This window comes from Phaethon aethereus, assembly GCF_964289735.1.
Source record: "Phaethon aethereus genome assembly, chromosome: 9".
Taxonomy (NCBI): domain Eukaryota; kingdom Metazoa; phylum Chordata; class Aves; order Phaethontiformes; family Phaethontidae; genus Phaethon; species Phaethon aethereus.
The window spans coordinates 1,158,843-1,176,525 of NC_138585.1; the positions used below are offsets into that span (position 1 = coordinate 1,158,843).

Here is a 17,683-nt window from a genome sequence, read left to right on the forward strand (position 1 = left end):
CCGTTCAACCGCCGAAGCTGCGGGTTGAGCCCCCTGAAGATACAGACTGAGGCACAATCGCAGCAATTTTACCTCAAAACGTGGTGGAGGAGGACTGGCCTCGGGGCTCCTGGTGCCGGTACAGCCAGCACTGCTACCTATATTTCTAGATATTAATATATAAGGAGGTGTAGAAATATGTATAAACATATACTTTATTTAGGCACGTTTCATATGTGTATTGATATAGGGGTTTATATACTCACGTGTAAAGTCAGATATAAAGAGATGTTAATATACAGGTATGAATATATAGCTAGAAAAATATGTATAGATATGAATATATATAAATATATAGATATAACCAACTACGACTACAAATAGATAGACAGAGATAAATATATATCCATAAACGTGTAGCTGTACGTGCCAAACGTCCTCTAATAAGATGTAACGAAAGGAATAATAACATTCACAGGTAAGTATGAAGTAATTAAATCAAACCGCACCTGAGGGAGAGCTGCGGGGCAGCTCGCCCGCTGCAGCCCCGCCCGCGGCAGGGGCTGGCCCATGGCTGCCGCCGGTCCCTGGCTCACAGCCACCTCGCCAGGCTCCCTCCCGGCCGCCGGCAGGAAGGCCACGCAGCGCCCCGCGGAGCGCCGGTGCCCGGGCCCGGCCCGCCCCGACCGGGAGGAGCCTGCGCGGGCGGCGGGGCCCGCCCCTGGCGGCGGCGCGGCCCGGCCCGGCCCGGCCCGGCCATGAGGCTGACGCGGGTCGCTGTGCTGGCGCGGGCCAAGGCAGCCGCGCTCGACGGTGTCCGCCGCCTCAACTGCTGGTGGGCGCCGGCGGGGAGGCGGAGCGGGCCCGGGCCTGGGAGCGGGAGCGGGCTCGGCGGGAGGTGGGGCGGGCAGCCCGGCCTGGGGAGGCGCTGGGCCTGGGCGGGGACGGGCAGGCCTGGGACACGGGCAGGGTTGAGGCTGCAGGGACAGGCAGAGGCTAGGGGGGCAGGGATGGGGTTAGGCGGGCAGACAGGGCTGAGGAGGGCAGGCAGGGGTAGGGTTAGGGGCACAGGCAGGGATGGGGGGCACAGGCAGGGATGGGGTTAGGGGGGCAGACAGCGATGGGTGGGACAGGCAGGGATGGGGTTAGGGGAACAGGCAGGGATGGGTGAGGTGGGGCAGGCAGGGATGGCGTTGGGGACACAGGCAGGGAAGGGGGGGACAGGGGTGGGGTTAGGGGGACAGGCAGGGCTGAGGAGTCAGGCAGCCTGGGGGGAACAACGTGGTCCGTGGTGGGGACGGGATGGGGGCATGGCGGTGGTGGGCGGCCAGGCCCTGCCGTGTCCCGGCCTGTGCCCCAGGCCTGCCGGTGCTGCCAGTCACCCTGCTCTCCTCCCACAGGGGCAGCCACCTGACGGATGTAAGTACGGCGCAGCCCGCTCCCATCCTGCCAGGACGAGCCAGCGCGGAGGAGCCCCACGGCTCCCGGCTGCCACCCGCGAGCCCCAGCCTGCACCGCACAGCGCTGCCGGAGAGAAGCATTGGCCTGGGCCGGCAGCCGGAGTGGGGAGGGCATGGGGTTGATGGAGCACTGAGGAAGGCGCAGGCCTGGGTTTGGGCTGGGTGCCAGTGCACTGCAGTGCTTTTCAGGATTGATTAGCATCTCATAAAAAAAAAAAAAAAAAAAAAAAAGGGGGTTTGCTGTTGTTTCCAGAGAGCGCTTAGAAAATTCCCCTCCGAGGCCCTGCATGGGCCCCTGGAGAACAGAACCCTGAGTCCTACCTCATCTCTTTGGGATTTTGGATGCTGTACTCTCGTTAGGAGAGGGCTGTCTGGGGTAAGAGGGATGCCCTCCTGTGTGCGGTGCCTGGGAACCGGCACAGAGGCTGCAGAGCTGCTGGAGCAGAAGAGCAACGTGATGCTGGCTGGTGTCTGTGCTTCCACTCCTGGGTGGGTAGGGCGGAGGAGCTGCTGAGTCTGCACTGACTGTGGCAGCAAATCTCTCTGGTGGTGTTAAGCTTGGGTTAGGCTGAAGCAAACCTAAATTCCTATTCTTGCTTTTTATCTTGTTTGTTTGTGGTTTAAATTCCTTTTATTTACTTACACTTTTTTTTTCTGCGAGTGCCAACTTGCTGTTTCCCTCTCGTCCTGCCTAGATATCGATATGCCGGGATTTGCCCAACATCGAGGTGATCACGTTCAGGTGAATGCCAGGGTGCTGGCCGTGTTGAGGGCAGGGGAAATGGCCTTTCTTGTGGGGCTGTGCCTCGGCCCTTGGTTTCTTACCACCTTTCTGTTGTGTGTCTGAGCTGCCTGGCTTCTCTTACCTGATTTCTCAAGCGTCAGAGATACAGAAATGATTATTCTTCTGCCAGCTCCTCTGCACCTTTCGCTTTGCGACTCAAGAAAATAATCCCTGTTTCGAGAGGTGTTAAAACCTCTTTAGGATTGTTGCTCCCCAAGTCCTGTTCTGTAGGTTAGATGGGATCTTCTAGGCCTCTTTATGGCCCCAGTTTGCGGAATGCTTGTTGAAATGCTTTTTGGATCTCGCAGAGCTTTTCATTTCCCTAAGCCTCCCCCCATCCTTCCCCTGTCCTGGGGTTCCCATGGAGCCAATGCTGTCTGTGAATTTGAGCTTTTTAGCTTGGAAATCTTACATGGGTTGTCCTTCAGTGAGTCTGAGGAACTGCTACAGAAAAGGGTGCAAGTGTGATGGGTGTTTGAGGGAAGCAAAGGCTGTTTGTCATCTTCAGCAGAGAGGAGAGCCTGCTTTTTTTAATTCTTTTCTCTGTTTAGAAAGATGAAATGCTATAAGCCATAGGCCCCTGGAGGTCCCTTGCCATGCTGTGCTGGGGGGAGGCTCCTCAGTGAAGCTGCTGCAGGAGAGGGGGCTGAAGAGCCGCTGTGCTACAGGGGCTGCTCTGCTCCCATCTGAATGCCGCAGCAAGGGAGGGATGGGCTCGCTGGTCTCTGATCCTACAATCTCTCCTCAGCGTGAACGGCATCTCAGACCTCGAGCCGCTGAATCAGTGCCAGAACCTGAGTGAACTCTATCTGAGGAAGAACAACATTACAAGCCTAAATGAGCTCTTCTACCTCAAAAACCTACCCCGGCTGAGGGTCCTGTGGCTGTCTGAAAATCCCTGTTGTGGGTCAGACCCCCACCGCTACCGAATGACGGTGCTGCGTAACCTACCCAGCCTGCAGAAGCTTGATAACCAAGGTGGGTGTCTGCAGGTAAAGGAACAGCCCCAAGCCATGGGCAGGGTGAAGTGGAAAGTGGTGACGTGTTGGTTCCTCTCTTTAAGGCGTCCTCTGACTCTTCCTCAGCTTGGGATCTGTTAGAGGTTGAGCGTCCCCTCTGCAAGATCCACCGTTTCTAAGCTGTTTTCTCCCTTCCCTGCAGGGCCAGAGTTAACAGTAGCTGAGCGAGCCTCGTTATAGCTGAGACAGTACCACTAATTAGTGGTTTTTTAGAGCGCTTTCCTTTGCTGTGGCAAAACAAAGATTCTGTAATTGGATCTGTCGTCATTACAAAAAAAAAAAAAAAAGAGAAGCTTTTCCATCTGGTAGCAGTAATTTGGTGGTTTTTGGAGTCTTCTCTAGAGACAAGAAACAGCAAAGCGTGTTTGCATCCCTCCCTGATACCTTTCCCACTTTTAAAGACTGGTGACAGCTGCCAGCATTCCCCTGTGCGGGTTTTACTGCAGGAGGAGGATGAAAGCAAAACGCCAGTACAAAGGATAATTTTTGGACCAAACCCCTGCGGTATAGCTCTGCAGCAGCAGTACATGCCCCTTTACAGATGCTGTCTTCCTGGGCTGCTGGAGTTCATGGCATCAGGGTTTTGTTTTGGCTTTTATAGCTGTGACAGAGGAAGAACTATCGCAGGCCCTGGTTGATGGTGAGGAGATCACGGCCCCACCATCCAGGAGGAGCGTGGAAAACGGCTGCCCGGAGGCCACTGAATCCAGTGCTGCTGAATCCACAACGGAGACCGAGAGTGAACTGCTGAACAGTCTGGAGGAGACAAAGTGAGGTCTTGCTTATGAGCTGTTAGGATTTCTGGGTTGGACTCACGTGTAGCATGAAAGGACCGTGCCAGCCAACCCTGATATTCCATGGGCCAGGCCTACAGCTGGAGCAAATTCCCGTTGTTCCAGTTACCATGGTGGAGCTGTGCTGGTTTAATAGCACTTGTGCGTCTGGTTCGGTATCTGCAAAACAGGCTCTTCTGTAGGTGGGTACTTACTCTCGAGCTGCATGTGCAGACCGAGATGGATTCTCTCTGAAGTGTGAGGTCTGGTCCATTCCTGCTTAGCTCTGCTTCTGCGATGCACGTTAGCGCATGTCAGCGCTGTGGCACGTCTTGTTCAAGTGCAGCGTTACACGGTCTGCAGTCCCAGCTAGCATCAGGCATGGGAATCTGGCATCCGAGGTGGGGCTGCGAGCAGACACCTTGAGGCAGCGTGCTCGTTTACATTTTATAGCTGTGAGGCTCTTGCTACCTGTGGGAGTTTTGCTTGGGGTGTTGTGCTCTGTAGGCAGTGGTGGTGTGTGAGCAGATGTGCCTCGAGTCCTTCAGCTAGATACTTCCTGCATGGTTGCCCAGGATTAGAAAGGATTGGCCTGGCAGAGGAAGGTTCTGCCAGCTGGTCATCATAACATTTGCTCTTCTTCCTCTTCTTTAGCAAAATTCGAGAGGAGCTTGGTATGAAGCCTGTTCCCAGGGATAAATTTTCCTCCTTTTCACCTCGAGAGACAGACTGCGACCGAAAGAAGAGAGTGAGTATCTTTTAAAGACCAAATTGCCTTTCATCGTGTGCAGCTCTGGGCCACACCATTTAAGAATCACAGAATCATTAAGGTTAGAAAAGACCTTTAAGATCATCAAGTCCAACCGTCAACCCAACACCACCATGCCCACTGAATCGTGTCCTGAAGTGCCACGTCTACACATTTTTTGAACACCTCCAGTGATGGTGACTCCACCACCTCCCTGGGCAGCCTGTTCCAACGCTTGACCCCTCTCTCCGTAAAGAAATTTTTCCTAATATCCAGTCTAAACCTCCCCTGGCGCAACCTGAGGCAGTTTCCTCTCGTCCTATCGCTGGTTACTCGGGACGAGATCAACCCCCACCTCACCACAACCCCCTTTCAGGTAGTTGTAGAGAGCGATGAGGTCTCCCCTCAGCCTCCTCTTCTCCAGACTGAACACCCCCAGTTCCCTCAGCTGCTCCTTGTAAGACTTGTTCTCCAGATCCCTCACCAGCTTCATTGCCCTTCTCTTGATACAGTCAGAGGAGGGCTATGTCCTATGAGGAGCAGCTAAGGACCTGACTGCACACAAGCTCATACGTGTCCCTTCACTGGGGTTGTGCTAAGAACACGGGGTAGTTGGGCAGTGGCTGAAAAGCAGCCGGCAGACTGTTTGCCTGGTGGGCAGGAGACTGCTGAATTGAAAGCTTTGGTTCCTCAGACCCCTCCATGGTGTAGCCTTGCGTGAACCTCATGGATCTTGGCTGTTCAGCTGGGAATTGCTGTCTGCTGGGCTCAGTGCCATCACTTCAATTGGCAGGGAGAGATCGAGACCACATTCTGCCTCATTTTGATATTAGTTGCCTGCCATCTTTCTTTTGTTCATGTTTTAAACGTACTTGAGCGTATTGCTTTGCAGCACCGTGAGTAGTACTGCAGGCTGTGGCCTTTGGGAAAAGAAAATATTAAACAAGGGGAGGTTCAGGTTGGGCATTAGGCATAAGATTTTTCCCGAGAAGGACAGTTATTTAGAGAGGGTGCAGAATCTCTCCCTGGAGTTTTTCAGACATGGTTTGACAGAGCCATGGTCTGATGTTGGCAGTAGTCCTGTGTCGGTGAGAGGTTGGGCTGCGGTCCTTCAGGGGTTCCTTCCAGCTTGTGCTTGTGTGATTCTACCAGCTCTTCTTATTCCTCAGATCAGAGGGTTCCTGTCCTTTACCATCCTACATACAGTTCCACTGGAGAGAGAGGGCAGCCGCTCTTGAATGTGCCTTTCCTTACAGAAGCCTGTTGGGAGGGTGGCCAGGAGCCAGAGGCACGTGGGCAGTCTGTGCCGGGCTGGGCGGACGGGTTTCTCCTGCATTCCAGTTAGCCACGTGCAGTTTCTGCCCATGTTTGCCCCGAGGGCCTGGTTGATCCGTCCCTGTAGCTGCAAGTGGCTGTTGCAAACCGCTGCTGGTGGCGGTGACGGTGGTGGGGTTCCTAGAAAGAGCAGCTCTTTGAAAATCAACTGTCCTTTTCCAGGCTGGCGTTAACATGCTTGTATATAAAGCAGTGTCTGTCTTGTCCCGACAGAACAATGTCCTGAATGCCATCCTGCTTCTTACGAAGGAACTGGACGCGGAGGGTCTGGAGATAGTCCAGCAGACGGTGGGGAGGAGGCTGCAGGCCTTTCGGAAGAAGGAGCTGCAGGAGGAGTGATGGTGCCCATGACAAACCACCCTGGGACCACCAGCCGGCCCCAGACCCACAGCACCGTTCTGCCCACATGTGCCTGGTTACAGCCAAAACCTCTCACTTCCCGCTGCGCTTCCCCTGTGGAGGGGCTGAGCAGGGGTGCTGCTGGCTGCCCCCATAGCTCCTGAGATCGCCCCTGGCCGTGCACGTCACGCTGGGGCTGGCAGCACCTGATCTGTCTCTCAGGGAGCTTTCCTGCTTGTGTAGCAGGCTCCGTTGGCATCGGTACCAGTCTCCTGTCGCTGGGACTGTTTGGTGGGAGCTGCAGGGGAATCAGCAAAGCAAAACTGAGCAGGGCTGTGGGGAGAGGTGCTGCTGTGCTCTCGATCGAAGGGGGTTGGCAAAGCCTGCTGACAGATAGAAAGGTCACTGCTTAGGTGGTGGCTCCCTGTTAGACTGACCCTCAGCCAGCCTCTGTGTGTAGCAGCCTCTGAAGGCAGTTTCTACCACAAAGATTTGTTTTTGTGAAGTCTGTCGGGAAGACACTGCCTGAAATGATCATCAAGAACTGTCTGGTGCAGACTGTGAAGGTCAATGTCAAATTCTTAATTTATCTTCAACTCCTGACTTCTGGTCCTCGTTAGCGCATGCAGCATCTGACTTGGTGCTCAGGAGGCCCACAGAAAAGCTCGGTGCAGCCTTAGGTGAAACAGAAATTACTCTCTCCTAGATCCTGACCGCCCAGCTGTACTCTCACCCCGACATGCCCCCGTAGGCATTAGAGCAGCTTAAGGAAACTTGACGTCAGAGTAAAAGGCCCCTGTGTGTTTTGCAGTTAGAAAACAAGCCAAGTGTTGCTGTCCGGTTTGCACAGACTGAAAAAGCAGCATTTACTAAGATTTTATAAAGCCATTAAATACAAACGAAGACGTGACATACCAAATAAAACCAATTATCCCTCTAGGACGTGTAAGTTGCGGATGGGGTTCAGCAAACGTAGTGAGAACAACTGACTGTGGGCATTGCTCCATTACGTCTGGTTCACGGCTTGCATTGTCAGCCCTGTGGAGCAGGAGGAGGGCCGTGGGCCCCCTGCGCCTTCCCGCTTCACTGGACCCATGAAATGGCTCCCTTGCCTCCAGTGCTGGTTGATGCTGCAGGGGCTGCTTTTCAAAAGCGCTCTGCTCTTTGGGAACCTTCTTGCAGCCGCAAATCCACACGGTGCGCAGGAAGTGAGAGAGATGCTGGGCAAAGCTCGCTTGTGCGTGGAGAGATGCAAAGCCTGCCTGGGCAGGATGATGGCTCCCGAGATGCAGGACACGAGCCCTCTGTGACACTCAGCTGCGGACCCCGGCGCTGTGTGGGGCAGCGCGGCCTTTCCATGTCCCCTCTTTCCCTGTTTGTACCGGTGCCCAAGCCCCTGCGAGCTGCGTCGTGCTGCCGGGAAGGAACGCTCCTTGGGGATGGTGTCCACGTGCCTGTGGACTTGACCTTGGTGGGAAGGGGCACAGTTTGTCCCTCATCACTTGGGTGAAGAGTGCTGATGCCTTTAACTCCTCAAATGACCTAGTTCTTGCCTTTTTGCATTAAACCCAGCTGCGCTTAAATGGCCAGCGTGATTTATAATGTACTAGATGTCCCTGGACAGCCAGGGCCCTGAGAGACCTACCCGTCATCTTGTTTGCATCTTGCCCTTGTGCTGAGGGCAAGCCCTCTCCCAGGCTGCCTCGACAGCCTGCTCGGTGGCAGAAGTCACTCCTGTCCGTGTCAGGGAAGTGGGGAGCTGCCATTCGGGCGTGCCAGACCTCACAGCTTTGCTGGGAGGAGAGTGATCAAAGCAAGCGTCATCCTCATCGTTCGTCATCGGGGCTCGTTTGTGGTGAAGGTGGTTAATGGAGCAATCGCTGTGGCCTGAAGCTGCTCTGGGATGGTGCCTCCCCTCTCCACTGGAGAAGTCAGGTTGTCCCCGAGTGGAGCTTGCTGCCTACGTGCCGCGCTCGTCATATTTGGCCAGTGCTGGTGCTTCCGCTGCCAGGCAAGCTGCCCTCGGTGCTCCTGCCCGCTCCTTGCAGGGTGACCCCTCAGCATCCCACTTTTGGGGGGTGAAGTGATTTTTGGGGGTGAAAATGAGGTGTTAGGGCTGCAGTGACCCCTGTCCCCAAGCGCATCCAAACGTGTGGCTGGTCTGCGTGTGGGGACAACCCCCCTCCCCATTCACACCCTAAACCTGGCTGCTGGAGGGCTGCGGTGCCACACCAGCCCCTCCGGTGCCCTGCCCACTGCCGGGAGCGCCAGGCTGGAGAAGAGCCACGCTGGAGAGGAGCCGAACACCCAGGCATGAGCCTCCACCTGGGCTATGGTACAACGATGGGGCTTTTCGGCATGACCTGCTTTCACCCTGACCTGTTTCAGCGAGCTTTATCGAGCAGCGAGGGCAGCCGCTTCCCGGTCATGGAAAACGCCAGCGGCTGTCTGCCTGCAGGTGCGGGGCCGGCGCGACTTGCTTTCAGAGCATCCTTGGGGAATTTGAGAGGCCGATGGTGAGGTGGGTGTGCGGGACCACTGCAGCGCGGGGCTCTGTGGCTGATGGGGCTCCTCGAACATGGCACGTGGGATGGTGGAAGAGCCCACCAGCCCTGGGAGGAGCAGCCAGGTCTCTGCCTGGGGTTCTGCTCGCCCAGGAAGAGCAGCGATGCTGCTTCCATGGGCAAGGAAAACACTATTTCTCCATGTGTCCAGCTCTGGCGGGGAGCGCGTAATGATAATGAAGATTATCATCTTCATCCGGAGCCTAAAACAAGTAGCGTGGCCAGCTAGGGGAAAAGCACTGAAATCAAGGGGGACTTGTCCCTTGGGGACAACTCCACGGGGAGCAAAAAAATAACCGCGCGTTCAAACCCAAAGACCATGACGCGCCCTGGTGCTGGCCCCCAGCCGAAAGTCCAAGGAGGAAAGTGGCCTGGGAAAGGGGCTACGCGCAGCCGTCTGGCATCAGCCGAGCACGGCGGAGCTCAGCCAAGCCCGAGCGCCGCACGCGGGAGCCGGCGCGCTTGGCAGCCGCCCTGAGAAACTGCGTTAACAAACACACACGTCGCCTTGATAAATCACTTCTGCGCTTTCTTTGAAGGTGGGAACCAAAACAAGGGAGAAGCAATTTTCCTCCAGGATTGCGAAGTCTCCCCACAGAGGGATACTGACCTTGCACCCGCTGCGGCCCGGACAGGGAGAGGCCGCCCACGGTCCCACTTTCCCAGGCCTTGAGGACGCATGAAGCAGGGAAACCTCCTGGCCCAGCATTAATCTGGCTCCGGCAAACAGTCTGGCTTTGTTTGTGGGGACCAGCCCCCCATCCTAACCCCAGGTCTGCCCCCACTTCCCGCCCTCGACACGACTCAGCGCGCAATGACCACTCTGGCGAGGCAGGTTTGGCTCCAGCGGGTTTTATCTCTAGAGGAGGAGAGCAGTGCTGCGAACAGTACAAGATTTGGGGGGGGGGTGGGGGGGGGTGGTGTCACAGAGCAGCGGTGAGATGACGGGCACGGCCCCCGGGGCCACACGGCGATGGTCGCAGCCAAGCGTCATGCAAGGTGGCCCGGGAAAAGGGGCTCACCGGGACCAGTGCTCTGCGCTGAGCCCTCGAGACACCCCACCGGGCAAACGCTACAGGAGGATGGAGCTTTACCGGGGCTCACGGGGCAACTGAAAGCCCCCGGGACCAGCCCCTACCCACTCCGGGACAGCACTGCATCCTCCTCGGCTCCCCTCCCGCACGCAGGGCAGGCAACTAAAAGCAGCAGTTGGTTCAGGCGGTCAAGCCGCTAAATAACCGATCAAGATACCCCATCATTAAATAATAGGAATAAACTATTAAGGGAAGCTTAAGGGTCTGGGCTGTGCAGCTGGGCTCTAGCAACACCTCTTTTCTGCATCTGCACAGGGACCAGGCCCTCGACCAGCGACTGGGAGCAGGATTGTGCTGTTTTGGGAGCCAGGGCCAGGCTCTGCCTGCTTTAAGGGGTCGGTGGCAAAGCTACAGGGCTACCAAGAACAGGGGGGACCTGGTGCTCCCTGAGCAGCATGTGGGGATGGAGAGGATGCGGAGAGGGGCTACGGCTCGGGCCGGCAGGACTAGAAGCCCTTCTCGATGCTGAGAGTGCGGCGGGTGACGTGCTCCATCTTGCCCGAGATGTACTCGGTCAGGCTGATCTGGTAGTTGGCGAGCATCTTCAGCATCAGCCGCAGGTTCAGCCACCACTGCTCCTGGGGCAGCCTGTGCCTGTGCAGGGGGGACGCAGCTCTCCAGCGATCCCGGGGACGACCCGGGAAGGTCCCCCCCCCAGGACCTGGTTAACTGCTGGGTCACAGGGACGGGGACTTACTCGAAATCGGTGACTTTCTTGAGCTCCGTCACAGGGCTGAAGGCCACCACCTTCTTCCTGAGCCCGATCACGCAGGCAGAGTCGCCCGAGTTGGCAAACACGCGCCCTGGGAGGGGGACACAGCCGACCACGGCCACCTCATCGGGGGCCAAGGGGCCAAGGCTGGAGCAGCAGGGGCTGGCCGGTGCCACCCGCTTCCTCCCACCCCACTGTGGGACCCCCAGCCCCCGGCTCACCCTTGCGGTAGACCTCCTGCAGCTTCTCCGACATCCACAGCACTGCCTTCACTCCCAGCTTGGTCCCATAGTTGCGGTCGAAGGGGGTCGGGGCTCCCCCCTGGGGACAAAGAAATGGCGACGTCAAGCCTGCCCGGCTCTTGGGGACAGCGGTGGCCTGTCCGGCCCTGTCCCCCCCGTACCTGCTGGAGGTGGCCCAGGACATTAATCCTGCAGTCAAAGATGCCTTTGCCCTCGGAGGAGTAGAGGTTGTAGAGGAACTCGGTGGTGTAGTGCTCGTGGCACTTCTCATTGCTGGGGAGGCAGAGGGAAGAAGAGGGGGGGCTATTCCTTAATCTGGCATCCCCCAGCGGTCCCTCCATGCTCCCCTAAACACCTTTTTTTTGGCTGTTTTGTTCTCCCCGAGGCCCAGAGCCCCAGCCCATCTCCCCAGCAGGGCTGGGGTGGGGATGGCAGCGCAGGACTGTCCCCGTGGCTGTGCATGGCATCCCCAGGCAGCACACCGTGCTCCCACCGTGCCAAACCCCGCTGCGCCCGGGGGCCCTCTCCGGCCACGGGAAGGGCTCGGCTCCGGCCTCGCTCCCCACCACGGGGCTGGGTTTTTCAGCGGGCGTCCCCAGGGGTCCCCAACTCACCGCAGCACCAGCCCTCTCTGGATATCTGTCTTCATCTTGTCGGTCAAGTGCTCCACGTTGGCCTGCAAGATGATCGCCAGGATGCCAGCAGTGCCCCGTGTCCTCTGCAGCCATCCCAGGTCCCTCTGCTCCTCTCATTTGGACCCAAGTGCCACCAACGTCACTCGGCGGCTTCACAGGGCTTGGCCGGAGCCCTCTCTTTCCCAGTTTTCCTTCTTATTTTACCTAAATGATGCTGCCAGAAAGCAGCCCCCTGCCCCGCTCACCTTCAGGTCATGGATGGTGAAGGGATCTTCGTAGACGTAGGCGGCATCGGCGCCCACCGCGATGCCGGTGACGGTCGACAGGTACCCGCAGTAACCCCCCATCGTCTCCACGATGAAGACACGGCGCTTGGTGCCCGAGGCCGACTGCTTGATGCGGTCACAACTCTGCGCCGGGAGAAGCGCGAGGGTGTCACACCAGAAAAACCCGTCTTTGCTGCCCAGGACAGGATGCTGGTTCATTCCCATGTGTCGTCCCAAAACGTGATGGGACCCGGCAAAGCAGCACAGCACCGTGGGCTGCCCTCCGCCCTGTCCCTCACCTCCATGGCCGCGTTGACGGCCGTGTCCGAGCCCAGACTGAAGTCGGTGCCGGGCACGTTGTTGCTGATGGTGGCGGGGATGACGCACATGATGATGCAGAGCTCCTCGTACTGCCCACGGGCCTCCACCAGCTGCAGCACCCCCTCGTACGCCTGCAAGCGGCCGAGGGCTGCGGATATGCTGGCCCCAGGGCTGGATCTGCATCCCAAGAGGGATGGCCCGAGGTGCCTGCACCGCCTGGGATGCTGACAGCCCCCCCCTCAAAACAGGGCTGAGGATTTTCCCCGCACCTCGAAGCCCCCGATGACCAGCAGCCCTTGGATGTTGAATTTCCGCACGTTCTCCACGATCTTTTCCATGCAGGTCTTGGGCAGCGTCCTGCGGTGAGAGAAGGGGATGAGAGACCATGGGGTGAGGACGGGGGGTCCCCGTAGTCCCTGGGGACGGCGGTGTCCCCCACTACTTCCCCCGGCCCGCCCCAGGGCTGCGCTTACCGCTTGGTGCCCAGCATGGACCCGCCGCGTCCCAGCCAGCCCGCCACGTCGTGCCAGCCCACCTCGCGGATCTGCAAGCAGCAGTGCTCAGCTTTAGGGTGGGGGAGCACCTCACCACCCCCCTCCAAGCCCAAATCCATCCCCCTGGGAAACCTGCGGCACCCCGGCTCGCCGCTCCCCTTACCTGCCCCTTGGACAAGCCCTCGAAGCCGTCGCTCACCACGTAGACGGTGTGTCCCTGGCAGATGCCGATCCGCACGGCCGACCTGACGGCAGCATTCATGCCGGCGGCGGGGGCACCCACGTTCAGGATGGCCAGGCTGAAGGGGCTCTGCGGGGATGGCCCATCGGTGCGTGTCCCCAAGCCGGGGACGGTGTCCCCTGCCACTCCCCACCCCTCCTCACCTTCTCCTGCGCCGGCTTCTGGTGCGCCAACAGCTTGTAGATGTTCCAGTTGTTCTCAAAGCTCCTGCAAGGACAAGGCGGCGTGGCCCCGAGGCTTGCCCGCACCCTGGGGTGCGGTGGGGACGCCCTCCCCGGCTGCAGGACCCGCTGCTTTCCCCCAGGGAGAAGCCCCCACCCCAGCACGTCCTCTTGGTCACCCCGCAGGGATGTGTCCTCCCATCCCGGTCCGCACTCCTCACCTCCCACGGAGCTGGATGGCTTCCTCAAACCTCTTCTCATCCATGGCCTTCTGCACGTCCTTCGTCTTGGAGCGGGGGGACAGACACAGCACCATGACACCCGCGCTTGCGGGGAGGGGAGTGGGACCCCCACCCAGCGGGTTGGCGTGCACCATCCCCTCCCCGTACTCACCACCTGGACGCACTCCATGAGCGGCAGCCGCACCGACTGGTTCCCCGAGAGGCTGACCACGCAGGCGGGGGTGTCCGGCGTGGCTTCCAGCAGCGCCATCACCGCCTCCATCCCCATCTTGCTGCTCTGCAAAGGGAAAGGGGCACCCGCCGCCCCCTCTCACCGGGGCCACCCGGGTGGGGATGCTCCGGCGGGCTCGGAAACCGCGTGGCTGCTTGCGCGCCTGATTTACAACCCGGTTTTATTTAAAAACCTGGGACATGCGCGGCAAATGAGGGGAAATGGGTGTATCGCTCTAGCTGGCGCAGCGGGGCCGAGCCCGCGGGGACCGTCTGAGCCTTATCCCGGCTGGCAAGTCCTTTGCAGCAGGCAGAGTGAAGGCAGGAGCGGGGTTCCCTGGCTGCCTTCTCCTTTCTGCGGGGTGACCCCCCCAACGTGTCCCCCCACAAGACCTACCAGCACGCGGTCAAAGGCTGACGGGGTCCCTCCGCGCTGCACATGGCCGAGGACGGTGACCCGCGTGTCGAAGCCCAAGCGTTGCACCACCAGCTGCAGAACAGAGAGGACGTCACGCCAGGGACCCACCGGCCATCGCGGGTGCCGGAGCGGGTGCCGGAGCGGGCGCCTTACGTCCTTCACGTAGTTGGAGGAGATGGGTTTGCCACTGCGGTCAATGGCGCCCTCGGCGATGATGATGATGTTGAGCCGCGACCCTCTGCTGCGTGTCTGGCGCGAGGGGAGGAACAGAGCCACCGTGGCTTAGCCAAAATTCACCGTCGGCCGAGCCCAAGCCTCCTTTGCACCCGCCGGCCGTAGCCCGGGGCGGGTAGCTGAGGTTCCGGGCGGCCGAGCCCCGGCGCCAGCGCTGCCCCTGGCACGCGAGGGCTGGATTTGCGCTCGGCTGAGTGCCCCGTTTCACAGGGACAATGGCGGGAGCTCCCGAAGCTTCGCAGGGGCCGGGCACCAGCCGTGGGGCTCAGCCTGGGTCCTTGCGGGGACTCTTCGGGGAGAAAAGGGGGATGGGAGCGTAGGAAGCCCCCGGCTTACCTCCCCGAGCCTCTCGCACATGAGGTCCTCCCAGCCATCCTCCGGAGGGGATTCAGGGATGAAGAGCCAGTCGGCGCCCGAGGCCAAGCCGGACACCAGTGCCAGGTACCTGGGGGGACATGGCGGTGGCAGCGCCGGCCCCGGCCCGGCTCCGAAACACGGCATCCCACCCCGCCGACGGTCTTTGCCACCCGCGGGGGCTTACCCGCAGTGGCGGCCCATCACCTCCAGCACGAACGTCCGCTGGTGGCTGCAAGGACACGGGTGGGAGGACAAGGAGGCTGGGTGCGATGCCTGGGGTGGTCTGGTACCCAGCACCCAACCCGCTCACCTCTGCGCTGTGGTGGTGATGGCGTCGATCACCTCCATGATGCGGTGCAGCGCCGAGTCGGTGCCGATGGTCATGTCAGTGCCGCAGAAGTCGTTGTCGATGGAGCCCACCAGCCCCACGATGTTCAGGCGGCAGTTCTCCTGCGCCACCTCCTCACTGATCTGCCCTGCGGGGGGGACGACGGCCGCGCCACCGGTTATTTTAGGGTGCTCCTGTTCCCCCCCAGCACCGGGCCGGATTCTGCCGAGCAGCAGAGGAGCCCAGCCCTGCCTCGGGGTGGGGGTCGTAGTGATGGAGTGGACCTCTGGACCTCAACACCCCTCAAATGCTTTTTTGAGCAAAACACCCTGGGATTTTGGGGAAGGGGGTTCACCCACCATCTCGGACCAGCTCCTCCAGCAGCCCGCCCCACTCGGAGCGGAAGATGTCGGCGCCCGTCAGGCTGCCGTCCCCGCCGATGACGCAGAGGTTGGTGATACCGTGTTCCACCAGGTTACGGGCGGCCCGCAGCCGGCCTGCCCGGGTGGTGAAGGCTTTGCAGCGGGCGCTGCCGATCACCGTCCCCCCCTGAAGAGTAAAGGTGAGGACGCAGCTCGTCACGCAGGGTCTGGGGGGGACGGGGATGTGGGATTTGGGAGTCCCACGGCCCCACCGGTGATCCTCACCAGCTGGATGATGTTGGAGACGCTGAGCCAGTTGGCTTGCTTGATGTTGTCTCCCCCCTCCACCAGCCCCTCATAGCCCTACGGAGAAGCGGGGGGCGGAGGTGAGGAGTACCCCAGCACGGGGTGGGGGGGTCGCGTCGCCCCCCCCACCCCCCCCAACGTGTGATGGGGAGCAGGGGGGTACCCCCACCTCATAGATGAGGAAGACCTTGGCTCCCACGTATATCCCCATGCGGGTGACGGCACGGACGGCAGCGTTCATCCCTGGAAAGACAAGACGTGAGCCGTGGTGGCCCCGCGGGACCCGCACCCCATAGGGGACCGGATCCTATAGGTGACCCTGAAACGTCCCCTCGAGTCGGGGGGGACACCCACGCAGGCAGAGACCGGGGAAAATCGGTACACGGGTGGGAGCTGCAGATGAGCAGTCGCTCGAGAGCAAGACGTATTAAAACCAGCAGCTTATCCCTGGACGGGGGGAGGACGGCCCACCGTGGGGCTTCCCCCGTGGGGCTCGTGACCTCCCACGGAGGACGCTCCGGGGGTGATGGGGATGGGGATAGGGAAACGCCGCGGATGGGACGCACCGACCCTTCCCCCGTGGGGGTAAGATGGGCGGGGGGGGTGCTACCCCCTCCCTTCTCCCCCGCCGCGGGCGCCCGGGGAGGATCGTGGGCCGCGTCCGCGCTGCGCGCCCCGAGGCCCCGCGGACTCTGGCCCCGCCGCACCCGCGGGGCCCGGCGGACACGGACACGCAGCCCCCACGGGGGGGGACCGGGGCCGAGCTGCTCCCCCGCTTCCTCCCGCCGGGCCCCACCTTGCGCGTCGCCGCCGCTGGTGAGGACGGCGATGGCCATGCCGGCCCCCGCCATCCGCAGCCGCTCCAGCTCCGCCGCCGCCATCGCTGCGCTCCCGGCACCGGCGCCGCCGGCCACGCCCCCTCCCGTGGAGACACGCCCCCTCCCGCAGAGACGCGCCCCCTCCCGTGGAGACACGCCCCCTCCCTGGGAGGCCCCGCCCCGCCCCCAGCTTGGCCCCGCCCCCGCCCCGCCCCGCCCCGCTGCCGTGGCGCGCCGTACCGCGCTCTACCGCGCCGTTCCGCGCCGTGGCAGGCGGTGCAGTGCCGGTACATGCCGGCCCGGGCTGTGCCACGCTGTGCCAGCGGGACGAGCTGGGTATTTTAATACACATTTTATATTATTTTTTTATATTTATATATTTATATATTTATATATTTTTAAAATTTTAATCTAGAATTATTTTAGGTATAATTAAAAACCATTATCCGGAGCGAGCTCAGCCAGGGTTTTCTCGGTCCCGCCCCCCCGCCCAGCCCGTTATGAGGGCTGCAGGGATGCCGCACCCCGAGGGTCGCATCCCTGTGGGGATGGGGGTCCCATTACATCAGCGCTTGCTGGGACCACCAGCGCTTGACGTCCACCCTGGGCCCCGGTGGGTGCAGCGGGTGCTTGCAGGGCTGCTCCCCTCCATCCCTCCCTTCTCCTCCTGGAGCGGTTCCTCACCACTGTGTCCCCTCTGGCCTCACACACCAGCCGGGCAGAGCGGGGACGGGCCCCTGCCCAGCCAAGGGATGAGGAAACTGAGGCAGGCGCTGCCGACTCTCTCCCTCGCCGGCTGGAGCAGTGCCATACGATCCCACCGGTGCAAGCTCGGAGCCTCATCCCACATCACCATCCCTGGATGCTGCAAGGCCGGGCACCCCTGGCATGTCCGGCAGGGAAGGGGTGCGGGTGGCTCGGGCTAAGGAAATGGGAGAGACCTGGCCGGACTCCCACTCTCCTCCTCCCGCAGCCCCACCTCCCCAGTCCCGCTTAACTCCCGGCCAGGCCAGGCGCAGGGCCACCATTCCCATCCCCATCCCTGTCCCCGCCATGCTCTGGTTGCTGCTGCTCTGGGGGGCCCTGGGCTGCGGGCAGACCAGGCAGGTAAAGCAAGGGCACGGTGGCAGCGGTGGGGTCGGAGAGACTTGGGGTTGGCATGGCGGGGGCTTACGGGGAGGGGATGGGGCGGTGGGTGATGTCCCGCCGTCTCTTGCAGCCCCGCTCACCTTCACCATGCT

At 60.3% G+C, this 17,683-nt stretch overlaps 2 protein-coding genes across 2 annotated transcripts; one reads left to right on the top strand and one right to left on the bottom strand.

Annotated features, from left to right (window-relative positions):
* Positions 1–655: 655 nt before the first annotated feature.
* On the top strand, positions 656–6,533 carry CFAP410 (cilia and flagella associated protein 410). Its single transcript, XM_082003396.1, has 7 exons — positions 656–814; positions 1,380–1,398; positions 2,135–2,181; positions 2,972–3,201; positions 3,844–4,012; positions 4,670–4,763; positions 6,312–6,533. Exons 1-7 carry the CDS (start codon positions 738–740, stop codon positions 6,435–6,437), a joined length of 762 nt encoding a protein of 253 aa, XP_081859522.1. The 5' UTR covers positions 656–737; the 3' UTR covers positions 6,438–6,533.
* A 4,008-nt stretch (positions 6,534–10,541) lies between these two features.
* On the bottom strand, positions 10,542–16,505 carry PFKL (phosphofructokinase, liver type; the record flags this gene model as incomplete). The annotated part of the gene is made up of 22 exons (XM_082003614.1): positions 10,542–10,689; positions 10,793–10,898; positions 11,029–11,128; positions 11,211–11,322; positions 11,664–11,725; positions 11,930–12,094; positions 12,250–12,402; positions 12,541–12,628; positions 12,745–12,815; positions 12,929–13,075; positions 13,150–13,213; positions 13,389–13,453; positions 13,561–13,686; positions 14,017–14,109; positions 14,191–14,286; positions 14,608–14,716; positions 14,813–14,857; positions 14,939–15,104; positions 15,316–15,505; positions 15,604–15,681; positions 15,794–15,867; positions 16,421–16,505. 22 exons carry the CDS (start codon positions 16,503–16,505, stop codon positions 10,542–10,544), a joined length of 2,343 nt encoding a protein of 780 aa, XP_081859740.1.
* Positions 16,506–17,683: the final 1,178 nt, after the last annotated feature.